The following is a 14,655-nucleotide window of genomic DNA, read 5'->3' on the forward strand; positions in this document are numbered from 1 at the left end:
ACTTTTCCTTGAGAGGAAGGGGCATTATGTAAATTAAAAGTACAGTATCTATGTGGGTTAGCCAGATGTATTAGAAAGAGTGTAGAATTGGGAGTCAGAAAGGTCTGGGTTAAAAAACTGCTGCTGGGGACAGCTAGATGGTGCAGTGGATAAAGCACCAGCCCTGGATTCAGGAGGACCTGAGTTCAAATCTGGCCTCAGACACTTGACGCTTATTGTGTGACCTTGGGCAAGTCACTTAACCCTCACTGCCCCACCCCACCCCACCACCCCCCAAAAAAACCCTGCTGCTGACATTTACTAGCTTGGTAATCATAGGCAGGTCATGTGACATCTCTGAGCCACAATTTCTCATCTAAATTGGAGATGACCTCACTGGGTTCTCACAGAGCATAAATGAGATATGTGATTTGCAAATCTTAGCACTATATATTAACTCTTAATTTTTATTATAATCATTATTGCCTTTATGACCTTATACAAGTCAGCCAACCTCTAGTGACTCAGCTTCTTCATCTGTAAAATGAATGGTTAGCTTCAGTTATATCTAGTTTCTCTTCTAATCTGTAATGCCATGATTCTTATTAAAAATAAAGAATATACAATATAACCAACTTAATATTTCTGCAATCATACTTTGCAGTTGTCTGCTTTATAAGAATTTAGTATTTATCTATATAATTACAAAAATTCAGCATGTCTTGTCATCAAGTGTTTTCATTATATTTATTTATTTATTTATTTGGCAGGGGGAGAGTCAGTGAAGGTTAAGTGACTTGCCCAGGGTCACATAGCTAGTAATTGTCAAGTGTCTGAGGCCAGATTTGAACTCAGGTCCTCCTGAATCCCGGGCAAGTGCTTTATCCACTGCACCACCTAGCTGCCCCCTCTTGTTTTTTTTAAAGATTAAAGAATAGTCTTATTTAAAGAATATATAATTTTCAGAATGTATTGCTTCCCAAAAAATTAGTTCTGTGCCAATTCTAATTGAAATATTAAGAAATACACAATGAATAATTAACAGCAAATAAACTATACATACAATAGCTGAAAGCAACTGCTATTTTTTACACAATTTTTATTAAAAATAAATTTAAGATTTGGTGTGTATATCACCACAGACCCACAATCTAGTATCTTTAAAAACAAATTAGATGAGGCTTAAATCAGGCTTATGGAAAATAACTTCTCTTTATCAACTAACAGGCATTTATTCTCTCTCCTTCCCAATTGTTGCTGTTCACTCATTTCAGTCATACACAACTCTTTGTGATCCCATTTGGGGTTTTCTTGGCAAAAATACTGGAGTGGTTTGCCATTTCCTTTTCAAGCTTATTTTACAGATGAGGAAACTGAGGCAAACAGGGTTGAATGATTTGCCCAGGTCACACAACTAGTAAGTGTCTGAGGCCAGATTTGAATTCCTGAACAGTCTTCCTGATTCTAAGTCCAGTTCTCTATCTACTGTACCATCTAGCTGGCTTGCAATAGTTCTATCCCAATATGATCCTCTCAATTAATCAACAACAATAAAAAAGAAAAAAATCTCACAATAAATATGCATAGTCTATCAGATTTTCTCATTGGCCATGTATAAAGATTCATGTCTCATTTTACATTTTGAGTCTATTGCCTCTCTCAAGATGTCAGATACCACCTTTTGTCTTAGATCCCTGGGCATCTGTTATTGCATCAATCAGAGTGCTAAAGTCTTCCATAGTTGTTTGTCTTTACCATATTGTGATCATTGAATAAATTGTTCTCCTGGTTCTACTCTCTTAATTCTGCATTGGTTCACACAGGTCTTTTCTCATTTCTCTGAAGCCATCTTTTTCATCATTTCTTATGGTGTAATAATATTCCATTAATTCACAAATGCCATCATTTTTTAGCCATTCCCCAATAGGTGGGTAGCCCTTATTTTCTTTCTTTCTTTCTTTCTTTCTTTCTTTCTTTCTTTCTTTCTTTCTTTCTTTCTTTCTTTCTTTCTTTCTTTCTTTCTTTTTGCAACTATGAAAAGGACTGATTGAAATTTTTTTGTACATTTGGATTCTTTTCCTTGATCTCTGGTAGTGATATGGTTGAGTCAACCAGTATGTACAGTTATTTCTTTTTATCTAAATTATGTTTCTGTTCAATTTATTGTTTATTACTTCATAAAAGTAATTGTTCATATTAATTCTAGAAGACCAAAGATGAAATGTGCTATCTATTACAGTAATGTGATAAATTCAGGAATCCCCAGAATGAGATTCAGGAATGTATGGAATGAGATATAGTTATAGATAGGTATAGATGTATATGTGTGTGTGTGTGTGTGTGTATACTTACCACAAGAAATTTGCTTTTTCCCTTATTTCATTTTTCCGTGTGGGGAGGGTAGGAGAAAGAAAATAGATTTCTATTAATTTTATAATAGAGCGGAAGGTACTACAGATGTGAAATGTTTGCATGAACTTCCAAATAAGGTCACTGTATTGATAGTTGTGTTTAACTCTTTTACTTTGTTACAAGACTTCTCACAAATGTATCTAATGTAAAAATAAAATTAAATGTGGGAGGGAAAACAAAAGGAGAATTACAAAGGGTAAAATAAAAGGTATGATATAATCATTATTTTTTCTAGTCATTGATAATTAGTAAATAATTTGACATTCTCTCTATTTCAGAGACTGGGAAAATTTAGGTAATATTTCCCTGTTCATGTTTTCTTTTTTTATTTATTAATTTTATTTATTAATTTTAAAATTAAAGACAAAAATACAAAAATACAAAAAAAATTCCTGGTATACCATGCAACATAAAAGAAAGATTCAATATAACATGATGAATTTCCATTTGTTTCCTTTTTTTTGAAACTATGTAATAAATACCGCACATAATTTTCAAAGATACCCTGCTTTTCTTTGCTTCCTTCTGTTTTCTTTTGTTCTCTGCTGTGCCTTTTTAATATTTTTCTTCCTCCCTCTCCACTCTGCCCTACAGAAGTGTACCCTTAGACACAAAAATACATATACACACATATATATGTGTGCATATGTATTGTGGAAATTTATTTTGATTTGGGGACCCTACCTTTGGGCTGAGATTAGAAAGCCTTAGGCCCTCAGGGTCTCTTCTGTGTGGGAGGTACTGGTGCCCCTCCCCCTCTGCTTCAGCTGAACCACAAAGCCCCGTGGGCTGTACAAGACCAGGTCAGACAGCTGGGGGAGGGACCCCCAGCTCCCTTCGCCCTGAGTGGATCTATCCAAGAGATCCTAGGCTCATCCAGGCCAGGCTCTGGTGTAGCCTGTGCCAAGGTCCCAGGCACACAGCAGGGGCATGGGCCCTTGGAGCCCTGGGTGTGGTATGCATGGGAGGCTTGAGCACGCCCCCCCCACCAGCCACAGCCCTGGCTGGCGGATTAGCTTGGTGTGTATGGGGGTGCAAAAAGCCCCAAGATTTGAGTGGAGAGAAGGAAGAGATATATATATATATAGACCTGGGAGTTAGATTAGAGGGGGACTGACAAGATTAGAAGAACAGAGAGGGAGGCCGAAGAACAAAATTAAGGGGGCGGACAAGACAGAACAGAGAAGGATGCAGGAGATTAAGACGACTGGGGAAGGAGAAAAAGCTAAGAGCAAGAAGAGACAGAGATACGGAGCAGGGGGCTTTTTAGTGAGGAGGAGGCTAAAAAAATTCCAGGAGGGGACTGACAAGATTAGAAGAACAGAAAGGAGGCTGACAACATTAGAAGAACTGAGAAGGCGAGGGGCGGCAAAGGCGTCAGAGGGCAGACAGACAGACAGAACAGGAGGCAGCGGAGAGCACAGAAGCTGTCAGCACAGAGTACAAGTTGGAGAAAGCAAAAATTAAGAGAACAGAAGGACACTTGGAGCACTAGGAGAACAGAAGGAGAGGTCGGTGAGAGAGAAACACAGGGTTTCAGCAGAGGAAAGTTAGACACGGGGGATAGACAAAGCGAAAGGCGCTTGGAGTTAGAAGAAAGTAACTGAGCAGGGAAAGTGGCACTAGGCAAGAGGCGACTAAGGCCCTTATTATATTAAAAAAGTTCCAGGCACAGCAGGTGGAAAGAGACGTGGGCCAGAATGCAGTCAGGTTGTACATTTTATTTCCCTGTATTCTTAATTTTAAATAGTATCTCATAAATAAACTCTGCTTTGATTATTTAGTTAAGAAGCATCTTAATCTTTTGCTTATCAGTTTGGGAGCACTGTGGAGAAATTTTTAAACAGCCCATATTAAGTTAATAGCAGTCAGATAGCCAGTTAGTCAAAAGTCCCCAGATTAGTCCTCCAGTTAGATTAGGCCCCCAAATTAGGCTAGTCATTTAAAATATTTCTACATTTGAATGGCGACCATGAAGGGACTTACAGCCCAATTATAATTTTTCTCAACTTACAATTTTTCATATAGTTATAATTTTCATAAGTCCAATTATATAATTTTCCAGAATAGTTAATAATTAATTTTTTTACAGTATGTTTATTTATATGTAGATATACATACATACATACACACACACATAGCGATCTGCTTACCTATGTAAAACCATACTATACATACTTTTGTTTATCAATTCTTTCTCTGGATGTGGAAAGTATCTTCTTTCATAGGCCCTTTGCAATTGATTTGAGTATTTATAATACTCAACATTACTTAGTTATTCCAAGATGTTCCTAGAGCACTACTGCTGTTACTATGTACAACATTCTCTTAGTTATCTTCATTTCACTCTCTATCATTTCATGTAAGTCTTTATATCTTTTTCTAAAACCAATCAGCTCATCATTTCTTATAGTATAGTAGTATTCCGTCATAATCATATAGCACAACTTATTTAGTCATTCCTCAATTGAGGGGCATCCTCAATTTTCACTTCTTTGCCACAACAAAGAGGGGTCCTATAAGTCTTTTAGAATTTAGATGTTTTAGAATATCTTTTCCTTTTCCCCTAACGTCATTGGGAACAGACTTAGTAATAGTATTGCTAGATCAAAGGGTATATGCTATTTTATAACTCTTTGGGGATCATTCAGGATTGCATTCCAGAATAGTTGAATCAGTTCATAGTTCCACCAACGGTAAATTAGTGTCCCACTTTTTTCATGTACCTTCCAATATGTTGCTTTCCCTTTGTATCATTTTATTTGTTTTTGTTTTTGTTTTTTGCGGGGCTATGGGGGTTAAGTGACTTGCCCAGGGTCACACAGCTAGTCAAGTGTCTAAGGCCAGATTTGAACTCAGGTACTCCTGAATCCAGGGCCGGTGCTTTATCCACTGCGTCACCTAGCTGCCCCCTTTTTTGTTTTTGTTTTTCCTTTGTATCATTTTAGCCAATCTGATAGGTATAAAATTATCTCTCAAAGTTGTTTTAATTTGCATTTCTCTAATCAATAATGATTTAGAGCATTTTTTTCACATGGTTACATGTATTTTTTATTTTTTCATCAAAAAACTGCCTGTTCATATCCTTTGACCTTGTATCAATTAGGGAATGACTCATATGCTTAGAAATATGACAAAGTTCTTTATATATTTGAACCATGAGAACTTTTACATGATAAACTATGTATATAAATTTTCTCCTAATTTAAAATATTTTATGCTCTAATATATGCTCAGTTTTTGTAAAGGTACCATATACTGCTGAGAAAAATGTGTATTTGTTTCTTTTCCCATTCAGTTCTGTGAGGGCCAAAATTTGATATGCGGAGCGTTATTTGGGTGACTTGCCTTAATATTGAGGTCCCGGAAATATGAGGGACCTTTTAGGTTTACCCTCCCCTCTGAACTGCCCTTTTTAGATATTTCTCCCAGGCCAATAAGAAAGGAGCCTCTAAGCTTCAGTTCACAAAAGGATCAGATTTTATTACTTGGGAATTAATTAAACAACAAAGGTGAAACTAATAAAAATCAAAGATAAGGAAATAGGAAAATAGAAATACAGATAAATACTCTTAACTCTAAACTTAACCTATTTAATCCTCAGACCATTTCCAGTTAAGTGAGTTCAAAGGAGTTTAGGGTTTTCCATAATTAACTCACCAAACCCGGACAGTCTACAGTTGCTTGCGCGACTAAAACGGCGGTTACCCAAGACAGAGTATACACATGCCACCACCACAAGGGGAGAAGAAGAAGAGACCGCCAGACTGCTAGCATTCCGGAAGAAGCCTAGTGTTCCGGAAGACCCTCCGCCTCCCTTCAGGGAGTGTTTAATCTTTCCTCCCCCAAAAGGGGAGGTCCTTCAAAAACTGCCTATGGAGAGTACTCCTTCTGACCTCAGTAGCATATATAACCTCAGAGTGGGCCAGGTGTGGCCCCTCCCAAATGAGTCAGCTAAAAACTGCAATATTAATCTTTACCACAAATAATTTTTACCACATTCCTCCAGATACGTATCTTATCTAGCTTATCCAAGATTCTATTCACCTCCTCAACTTCTTTCCTATTTATTTTTTTGGTTAGATTTATTTAATTCTGAGAGGGAAAGTTTAAAGTCCCTCACTATTATAGTTATTACTACTTATTTCCATCTGTACTTCATTTAACATTTCCTTTAAAAATGTAAATGCTATAGAATTTGGTGCATATAAGTTTAGTATTGATATTACTTCATTTTCCATGATACTTTTTATCATAGTGTACTTTCCTTGTTTATCTCTTTTAATTAAATATTTTAGCTTTAACTTTGTCTGAGATCATAATTGCTACCTCTGTTTTTTTTTAAGCTCCACTGAAGAATTCTGCTTTAGCCCTTTATTTTAACTCTGTGTATACCTCTCATCTTTAAATGTGTTTCTTGTAAACAACATGTTATCAGATTCTGATTCTTTCTTTCTTTCTTTCTTTCTTTCTTTCTTTCTTTCTTTCTTTCTTTCTTTCTTTCTTTCTTTCTTCCTTCCTTCCTTCCTTCCTTCCTTCCTTCCTTCCTTCCTTCCTTCCTTCCTTCCTTCCTTCCTTCCTTCCTTCCTTTCTTTCAGTTTTTTGGGGTTTTTGGGTTTTTTTGCGGGGCAGTGAGGGTTAAGTGACTTGCCCACAGTCATACAGCTAAGTAAATGTCAAGTATCTGAGGTTGAATTTGAACTTAGGTCCTCCTGAATCCAGGGCTGGTGTTTTATCCACTGTGCCACCTAGCTGCCCCAGATTCTGATTCTTAATCCATTCTATTATCCATGTCTATTTGATGGCTGAGTTAATCCCATTCATATTCAAAGTTACAATTACTAGTTGTGTTTCCCCCACCCAATTTTTCCTATTATCCTTAACCTTTCTTTTTAATCTATTCCTCCTCACATGTCTAATGTACTTCTAATCACTACCTCCCTTATTTATACCCTTTTTCCAAATTTCTCCCTTATCCTCCCCCACCCTCCTATTTCTTAATCTATCCACCCCTCTAAGAATCCCAACTCTATCCTCTCCCCCACCTTCTATATACATCCTTCCAAAAGTCCCTCTCTTATCCTGTTTTCCTGTTCCCCTCCTATTTTTTTTCTAAATTTAGAAGTCTTTTTAAACCCTTCTAGATGTATATGATGTCACTCCCTCTTTAACCCAGTTCCAAGGAAAATAAGGTTCCAGCACTACCAGCCCTCTTCCTAGACCTGCTTCTACTTTAGCAGTTCTTCCACACACACCTTGTTTTTATGAAATAATTGCTCCATTTCCCTCTCCCTACCCAATTTTATTTTTTAAAATCATTGCACCACACTCAACCACAAGCCTTCTATCTTTATATATTCTTTTAAACTGCCAGGTAATGGTAACATTTTTAAGAGTACAGATAACATTTTCCCACATAAGAAATAAACAGCCTGACATTATTGAATCCCTTATAATTGATCTTTAATGTTTACCTTATTTTTTTCCTAGATATTATATGTCAAATTTTCCATTGAGTTCTGGTCTTTTTGTCACAAATACCTGAAAGTCTTTCAATATATAAAATATTCACTTTTCCCCCCATTCAGGTTATACTCAGCTTTACTGGTTAAGTTATTCTTGTTTGTCAACCCAGCTGCTTTGCTGTTTGAAATACAATGTTCTAAGTCCTTAGGTCTTTTAATGTAGAAGCTGGTAGATCTTGTATTATCCTGCTTGTAGCTCCACAGTATTCAAATTGTTTATTCTTATTACTTTCATGTATTTTCTCCTTAACCTGGGAGCTTCAAAACCTCACTATGATGTACCTTTGTGTTTTTATCTTAGGATCTCTTTCAGGTAGTGACTGATGGACTTTTTACTTTTCAATCTTAATCTCTCATTCTCATACTTCAGGGCAATAACTTCTTGTATTATTGCATCTAAACTCTTTTTTTTAATCATAATTTTCACGTAGTCCAACAATTCTCTTCTCAATTTGTTCTCTAGATCAGTTGATTTTCTAATAAGATATTTCAAATTCTCTTGTATTTTTCTTTATTTTGATTTTGTTTTATTATTTCTTGGTGTCTTATAACATCATTAGCTTTCTCTTTTCCATTTCTAGTTTTTAAGGAGTTAATTTTCTTCCTTAATTTTTTGGATGTCTTTTTCCAATTGGTTTACTTTCTTTTCATCATCTTTTTGATTGTCTTGGGTTGCTTTTCTGTTTTATCCTAATTTTTCCTCAACCTTTCTTATTTGATTTTTATAGTCTTTTTTAAGTTCTTCTAAACTCTTTTTGGGCTTGTAACCATTTGACTGCTTTCTTTAAAGTAGGAGTGGCTTTTTAAACTTGACAATCTTTTTTTGAGTATGAACTCAGATTTGCTCTGTTATCGTAGTAGCTATTTATGGTTGAATTCTTTCTCCTTTGCTTACTCATTATCATCATCATTATAGTCAGGTTCTAATCCCAAAGTATTAGGGGGGGAGGGCAGAGGGGGAAGATACCTCAGGCTTCAAGTTTTTCATGCTGTTGTTTTCTATGCACTGTTTCAGGCCTGACCTTAATAAGTTTTCTCTACCCCTGTGCCACAGCTAAGACCCCCAGCATACTATCATCACCACCATTCTTGTTCCCCGGGGTCCCTCCTCTGGCTGCAAACTTTAGCTCACCTCTCTGGCCTGTAACCAAAACCAAGGAATCTGCTCTCCTGCAGTTACCCATAGCCAATAGGGTCCCCCCCCCACCTCTGGTCCTATGTGAGCTCCCTACTCTTTGCTCATAGCCAGGGCCCAGACCATATCAGGTCAGCACAACTGGACTGGGCATCCTAGAACAGCAGAGAGTCCTTTTATCTTCCCCTGCCCAGTTGTCTGATCCCCACACTGTCTATGAGGTGAAAAGTTCCTTGAGTGGAGTCTGCCTGGAGATTTTTGCACTTGAATCAGGCCAAGCCTCTGCCCCTGCAGGTTGGGTCTTTCCTAAAGTCCTTTCAAATTGTTTTGGGAGGACAACTGATTTACCCCAACTTTTAATTATTTTTGCCACTCTGAGTTCACTCTGAAACAATGTTTTGTCTTCTTTGTGCGGAAAATTTGGAGAGCCTGGTATTTTCTGTCTTCTACCATCTTCCCAGAATTCTTCCTCACTGTTCATATTTTCAATTTTCAATGCTGAAAACAATAGCATTACCCCTGATTCTTCTTTATTCGCCCTTCACATCCAATTAGCCATCAAATCCTGTATGTTTTTGCCTTTGAACTTCACATATGCAACACAATTTTTTTTTTAAATAAAGCTGTCAGAACAGAACCAGGAGTTGGAATTCAAGAGAGCAGTAGTAGCACTGATGTGTCTTCTATTGATATACTAAATGCTGGAAGACCTCTCTGTTTTCCTTCAATTGGTGACACCTTTGGCTTCTGTACTTGTAGCCTATAGCTCACAATAGTTTGGACAAAAAATGAATGGGAATCTTCTGACAAGGTGGCCTTGAAGAAAGTTATATTAAAGTAAAGTTATACTTAACCTCAACTTAACTAAAGAGGTGCCAAATAAAACTTTTTAAAAAATCAAGTAAAATCAAAGAACAGAAAGAAATTTCCAATAGGAAAAAATCCACAGACACACTTTCCCAGGAGCAATAAAAAAAAAAGCTCCTAATGTAATGAAGAAATAAAATGGAATAAGAAAATGTCAGAAGAGAAATAACTTCTAATAAATAAGAACATTTATCAGCCCTTAAAAATTGAATTAAGAAGTAAAGTATTACAGTAGAGCTTCTGATAAAAAATTGAAAGGAGAATTTATGCCTTAGAACAGAAGCTGGATCAGTTTGCCAGAGCAAACAAAATGGGGAGGATAGAAGTAAAATTCATTAAGATAGTAAGATTAGAGCTACATCAAAAGACAACAAAATTGTAAAAACATATTAGGTAACAATAATTTTTTTAAAATTATGTAGAAAACAGAACCTTTGGAGATTGTATAAAAATTTTTTATATTCCAAACACCTGAATATCATAATAAAAACAACAAAAAAGCAATTCCCTAGACACACTAGAAAAATAAGGGAAAGTATAAACTGATAGAATCTATAAGATCTTACTAGATAGAAACCCCAGATTTAGCTCATCCAGAAATATAGTTGTTTAGCTTTGGAATTTACAAGTCAAAGAGAAAATATTGCTTAAACAGATATCAAGGAACTCTAGTCATAATCATGTAGGATTATTCATCATTAAAGAAAATGAAATCAGAAATTAGAAAATAAGATACTGAAAAGCAATGGAATCTTGTTTATATTCAAGAAAAATGTTATCTTTCAAAAGGAACACAATCCTATGAGGGGGAAAATGCGCTTTTAAAAGAATTTATAATTTCAAAGTATTCCTTTTGGGAAAACCACTGTCTTTGAAATATAAATCTAGTGAACAGCAACAACAAAACACTTCAGAAAGTAACCAAATTTGAAAAGCTCAAATGATGCAAAGTCATTGAAGAAACAAAAAGAGACAAACTCTGGTTCTTTGGCTTTGTGTTTTGAATAAAAAATACCTGATCACTTCTATGTCATGGGGCCAAGAAGAGATATGGTGTTGTTTCTTTGATGAACATTTTGGTTTCTGGAAGGTGCAAGGGAAAAACTTTAGTTTAATAAAAACTGCTAGAATCTGTGTTTAAAGTAACAGAATTTTCAGATAATTTTTGTTTAATAGGTCAAGGAAAGTTCTATTTATTAAAAAATAAAATTCAAGTATTATGAAATAAAGTTTTCAAAGGTGTACTGTTAGAAGTGGACTTCTCTGAAGACTAATAAATGGCTGGAGCTGTAGAATATTTTGTTCTCTCAAGTCATTTGCATTTAACTGCTTCAAGGTTTAAGGTGGTAAACCACTTAAAATACAAAATAACTTGGGAAAATGTGAGATGATAAAATCAGGATCATTGATTTCATAGTTGAGATTTGGTGAGTTTTTGCCTCATAAGTGAATGGTGTGTCATGGAGTACCATGAGCCTCTCTGATTTTAAACCATTGAAGGTAGTAAGAATGAAGAGTGCTGAGGAATGAAGAGCTGGCAAAGGAAAATTGAAGAAATGGCAGTGAGCAATAAAATGGCCAGCTTTGTTAGAGCTGAAAAGTAGTAACTGAAGCAGTCAGCTAACAGAATTCTTCATCACTTGGAGAGAAGTTCAGTATTATTGATTGAGTTTCAATGTCAGCTAATGCTCTTGAGTATCACCTGGAGTTTGAGAGAGGCTAAGCCTGTCATGAGTTGCATTTAGCTCTCTGCTTACACCAATGGTTTAAAAGGGAAAGACGGAGGGGAAACAGGCTTTGCATCCTTTTTGCTGTGAATTCTGTTGGCTATAAGCTGATTGTTCAACACAATGAAGAGCTGGCTGGGTTTGTCTGCCTTGCCCATAGAGTCAACCTAAGCTATTTTTCTATGTTTTGTTTGCTCCAAACTGATAGCACCCTAATGAGATATTAGCTGCCTTGGCTTGAATGCATTGCCCAGAAAAGGCCAGCCTGAAGAATTTTGCATTTTTCTAAAAAGGAAGAGCACTGAACTTCTCATGGCAGCTGGGAATTTAAAGATCTTGTAAATGCTTCATCTGTTTGAGAATAAAAGAATAGTATTTGCCTGGTTATATAAAGTGGTGAGGAACAGAAGAACTTTAGTAGAAAAGTAGTTTCATGGGGTGCAAATGTTACAGAATGGACCTCTGAGATAAAATTTTATAGCTCAATGTTATGAGCTATCCATAGCAAATAGGTTTTCTTTTCTCATGAGTTTTCTGCTAGGTTTCTGTAAGTATGTGTCCATTCTCTACCATAGGTGCTAAATGCATTAGTGGGTGGTTTATGCAATGATGGGAAGAATTATGATTTATTTTTTAGGCAATGAAGAGCCACTGCAGGTTTTTGGTCAAAGGAGTGATGAACTGAATTGTGCATTAGAAAGATTATGTATAGGCACTGGTACAAAGGATGGATTAAAGAGAAGAAAGGCTAGAGGCAAGAAGATAAATAAGGCTGTAGTTCTTCTTATATTTCAGTAGTTACAGGTAAAAGGTAATAAGGGCCTCAACAAGGATTCTGCAAATGGAAAGGAGGGGAGAAATGCAAATGATGTGGAATTATCCCTTAGTGTATTTGAGCTTAACTAGTTGCTAGGTTGAAGACAGTCTGATTAAATGTATTTATACCAATATATGACATTCCTTCAGCTTTCATGGCATTATTTTATGTTTTTTACTGTAGCATGCTTGTTACTCAAATTAATCCCCTTCAGAGGAATTTCAGTCAGGCCAATCAAGTACCATGTAAAATTTTAAACTATGTAGGAAGCGATTTTATTTTGGCAGAAAAGAAGCATCATATTTCAGCTACTTGAAACACTTTGAATCCTCTTCCCTTCTGCTATTTCTGAACTTAGGATTTCTCAAAGCTCTATGTTTTGGGTAAATAGACTTCTTTTGGGTTGGTACAAAATGCATTTTCATATATGGATTGTTTATCAGGCTTGTGTTGATAAGTAATATAACTTTCTTATGAAACTAGTCTTATTTTGTAATATTCTCTCTGGCCCAATAAAAATAGCAGGGTAACACTTAGTAGGTTCTCAGTGAATGTTTAAATTAAATTAAATTGATAAATATGTTTGTATGTTGATATAGTTAGAAATTTATGGGAGTTTTAAGTTTCTCATTTGTTTAAAATTTTTATCATTAGTTTTTGCCTTTTCTCTTGAAAGTTGTGAAATAGTCTGTCATAAATATGTGAAGGAATCTGTAGCATATTGAAAGAAAACACTAACAAATTCCCCATCCTTTTTAATAGGCACAGTCACTTGCAGCATCTCTGTCTACCCGGCAGCTCTTACGAATCGCTCGGCGATTATCGAAGTATCCTGATGAAAGACTTCACATGGCTGTAAATAAAGCCTGCCTGTCCAGGTATCTCTAGTTTTGTTTTATCAAAAGGAAATCGTCTGTGATTTGATGCTAACATACTGGTATAAGTTTGAGTGAGTGACAGAATGCTGACTAAAAGTTACAGGGCTACATGTTTTAGAGCTGGAAAAAGACCTCAGGTATCTGGCTTTGTCTAACCTCCTTTTATAGTTGGAGAAATGAGGATCAATGAAGTTCAGAGAATGCAAGTACTAAATATCAGGTGTAAGATTCACAACAAGACCTTTTTTTAAAAATTACTTTTGTTTATTCCATTAAATATTTCCCAATTACATATCAAAAAATTAATAATCTTTTTAAAAAATTTGAGTTCCAAATTATCTCACTCCCACCTGTCTATCCTCCCTCTTTGAAAAGGCAAACAATTTGATTTTGATTATACATATGAAGTCACGCAGAGCATATTTCCATATCAGCCATGATGCACTAAAGTTGTTTTGTTTTTTAAAGTATGCTTCCATCTGCATTCAGAGTTCATCAGTTCTCTCTCTTGGGGTGGGCAGCATATTTCATAATCGATCTTTTGGAATTGTCATACACCAAAGCCTTCTGACACCTCCCCCCAAAACCAGTGTTCTTTCCACTGTTGCTTTGCTGCATTTCCAAGCTTATAGAGGTTTGAGATATTAGCCTTCAGAATTTCCAGTGTGCTTGCTAAATTTTTATGGACTTTAACACATGAAACAATGTGTACATTTTTAGCCAGTCCTCTGTCTTATTCTTTGTTGCTTCTATTTCCCATATTCATAAGCTAAACAAAAGAAATAATCATTTGCTTATAAAGTCTATTACCTGTGTAATTCAAACAACTGACTAACCAGCATTTATTAAGCATTTGATTTATGCCATGCACAAACTCAGTGAATGAAATGATCATTCTCTCTAGGAGTTTATATTCTAAAGGGACATATAGAAATACATACAATATAGACTCAGATATAAAAAAATAGAAAAATAGTTAAATAAAAATTATTTAAGACAGTTAAATATGAGAGGCAAGGCACTAGTCCTTATGGGGATCAGGAAGGGCTTCATTGAGAAGAGACGTCTGAGTAGGGACAAGGAATTTGAGAGTGGAGCATGGTTGAGAGTTGAATTGGTTCATTGAGGTGGAGAGAGGTAGGGAAAGGAAGAGTATGTAGTCAGTGAAGCACTGGTAGCTTGAGAAAAACGGGTGGCAGGAATAGAGATCACAATAATAATAAAGAACAGGGTTAGAGATCATAAGGCATGTGGCAAGATGGAATGATAAACAATTATGATATGACAGAAAAGAAAAGTTAGCAGGGGACAGTGG

At 35.9% G+C, this 14,655-nt stretch overlaps 1 protein-coding gene across 1 annotated transcript in view; it reads left to right on the forward strand.

Moving 5' to 3' along the window:
* VWA8 (von Willebrand factor A domain containing 8) overlaps positions 1 to 14,655 on the forward strand; it is a 411,604-nt gene that overhangs the window by 137,067 nt on the left and 259,882 nt on the right. Inside the window, exon 17 of the mRNA XM_043992994.1 lies at positions 13,225 to 13,340. Within this exon, the coding sequence (XP_043848929.1) occupies positions 13,225 to 13,340 (116 nt within the window). The remainder of the gene's footprint in view (positions 1 to 13,224; positions 13,341 to 14,655) is intronic.

The sequence above is a fragment of the Dromiciops gliroides genome, chromosome 3, assembly GCF_019393635.1.
Source record: "Dromiciops gliroides isolate mDroGli1 chromosome 3, mDroGli1.pri, whole genome shotgun sequence".
Lineage (NCBI taxonomy): Eukaryota > Metazoa > Chordata > Mammalia > Microbiotheria > Microbiotheriidae > Dromiciops > Dromiciops gliroides.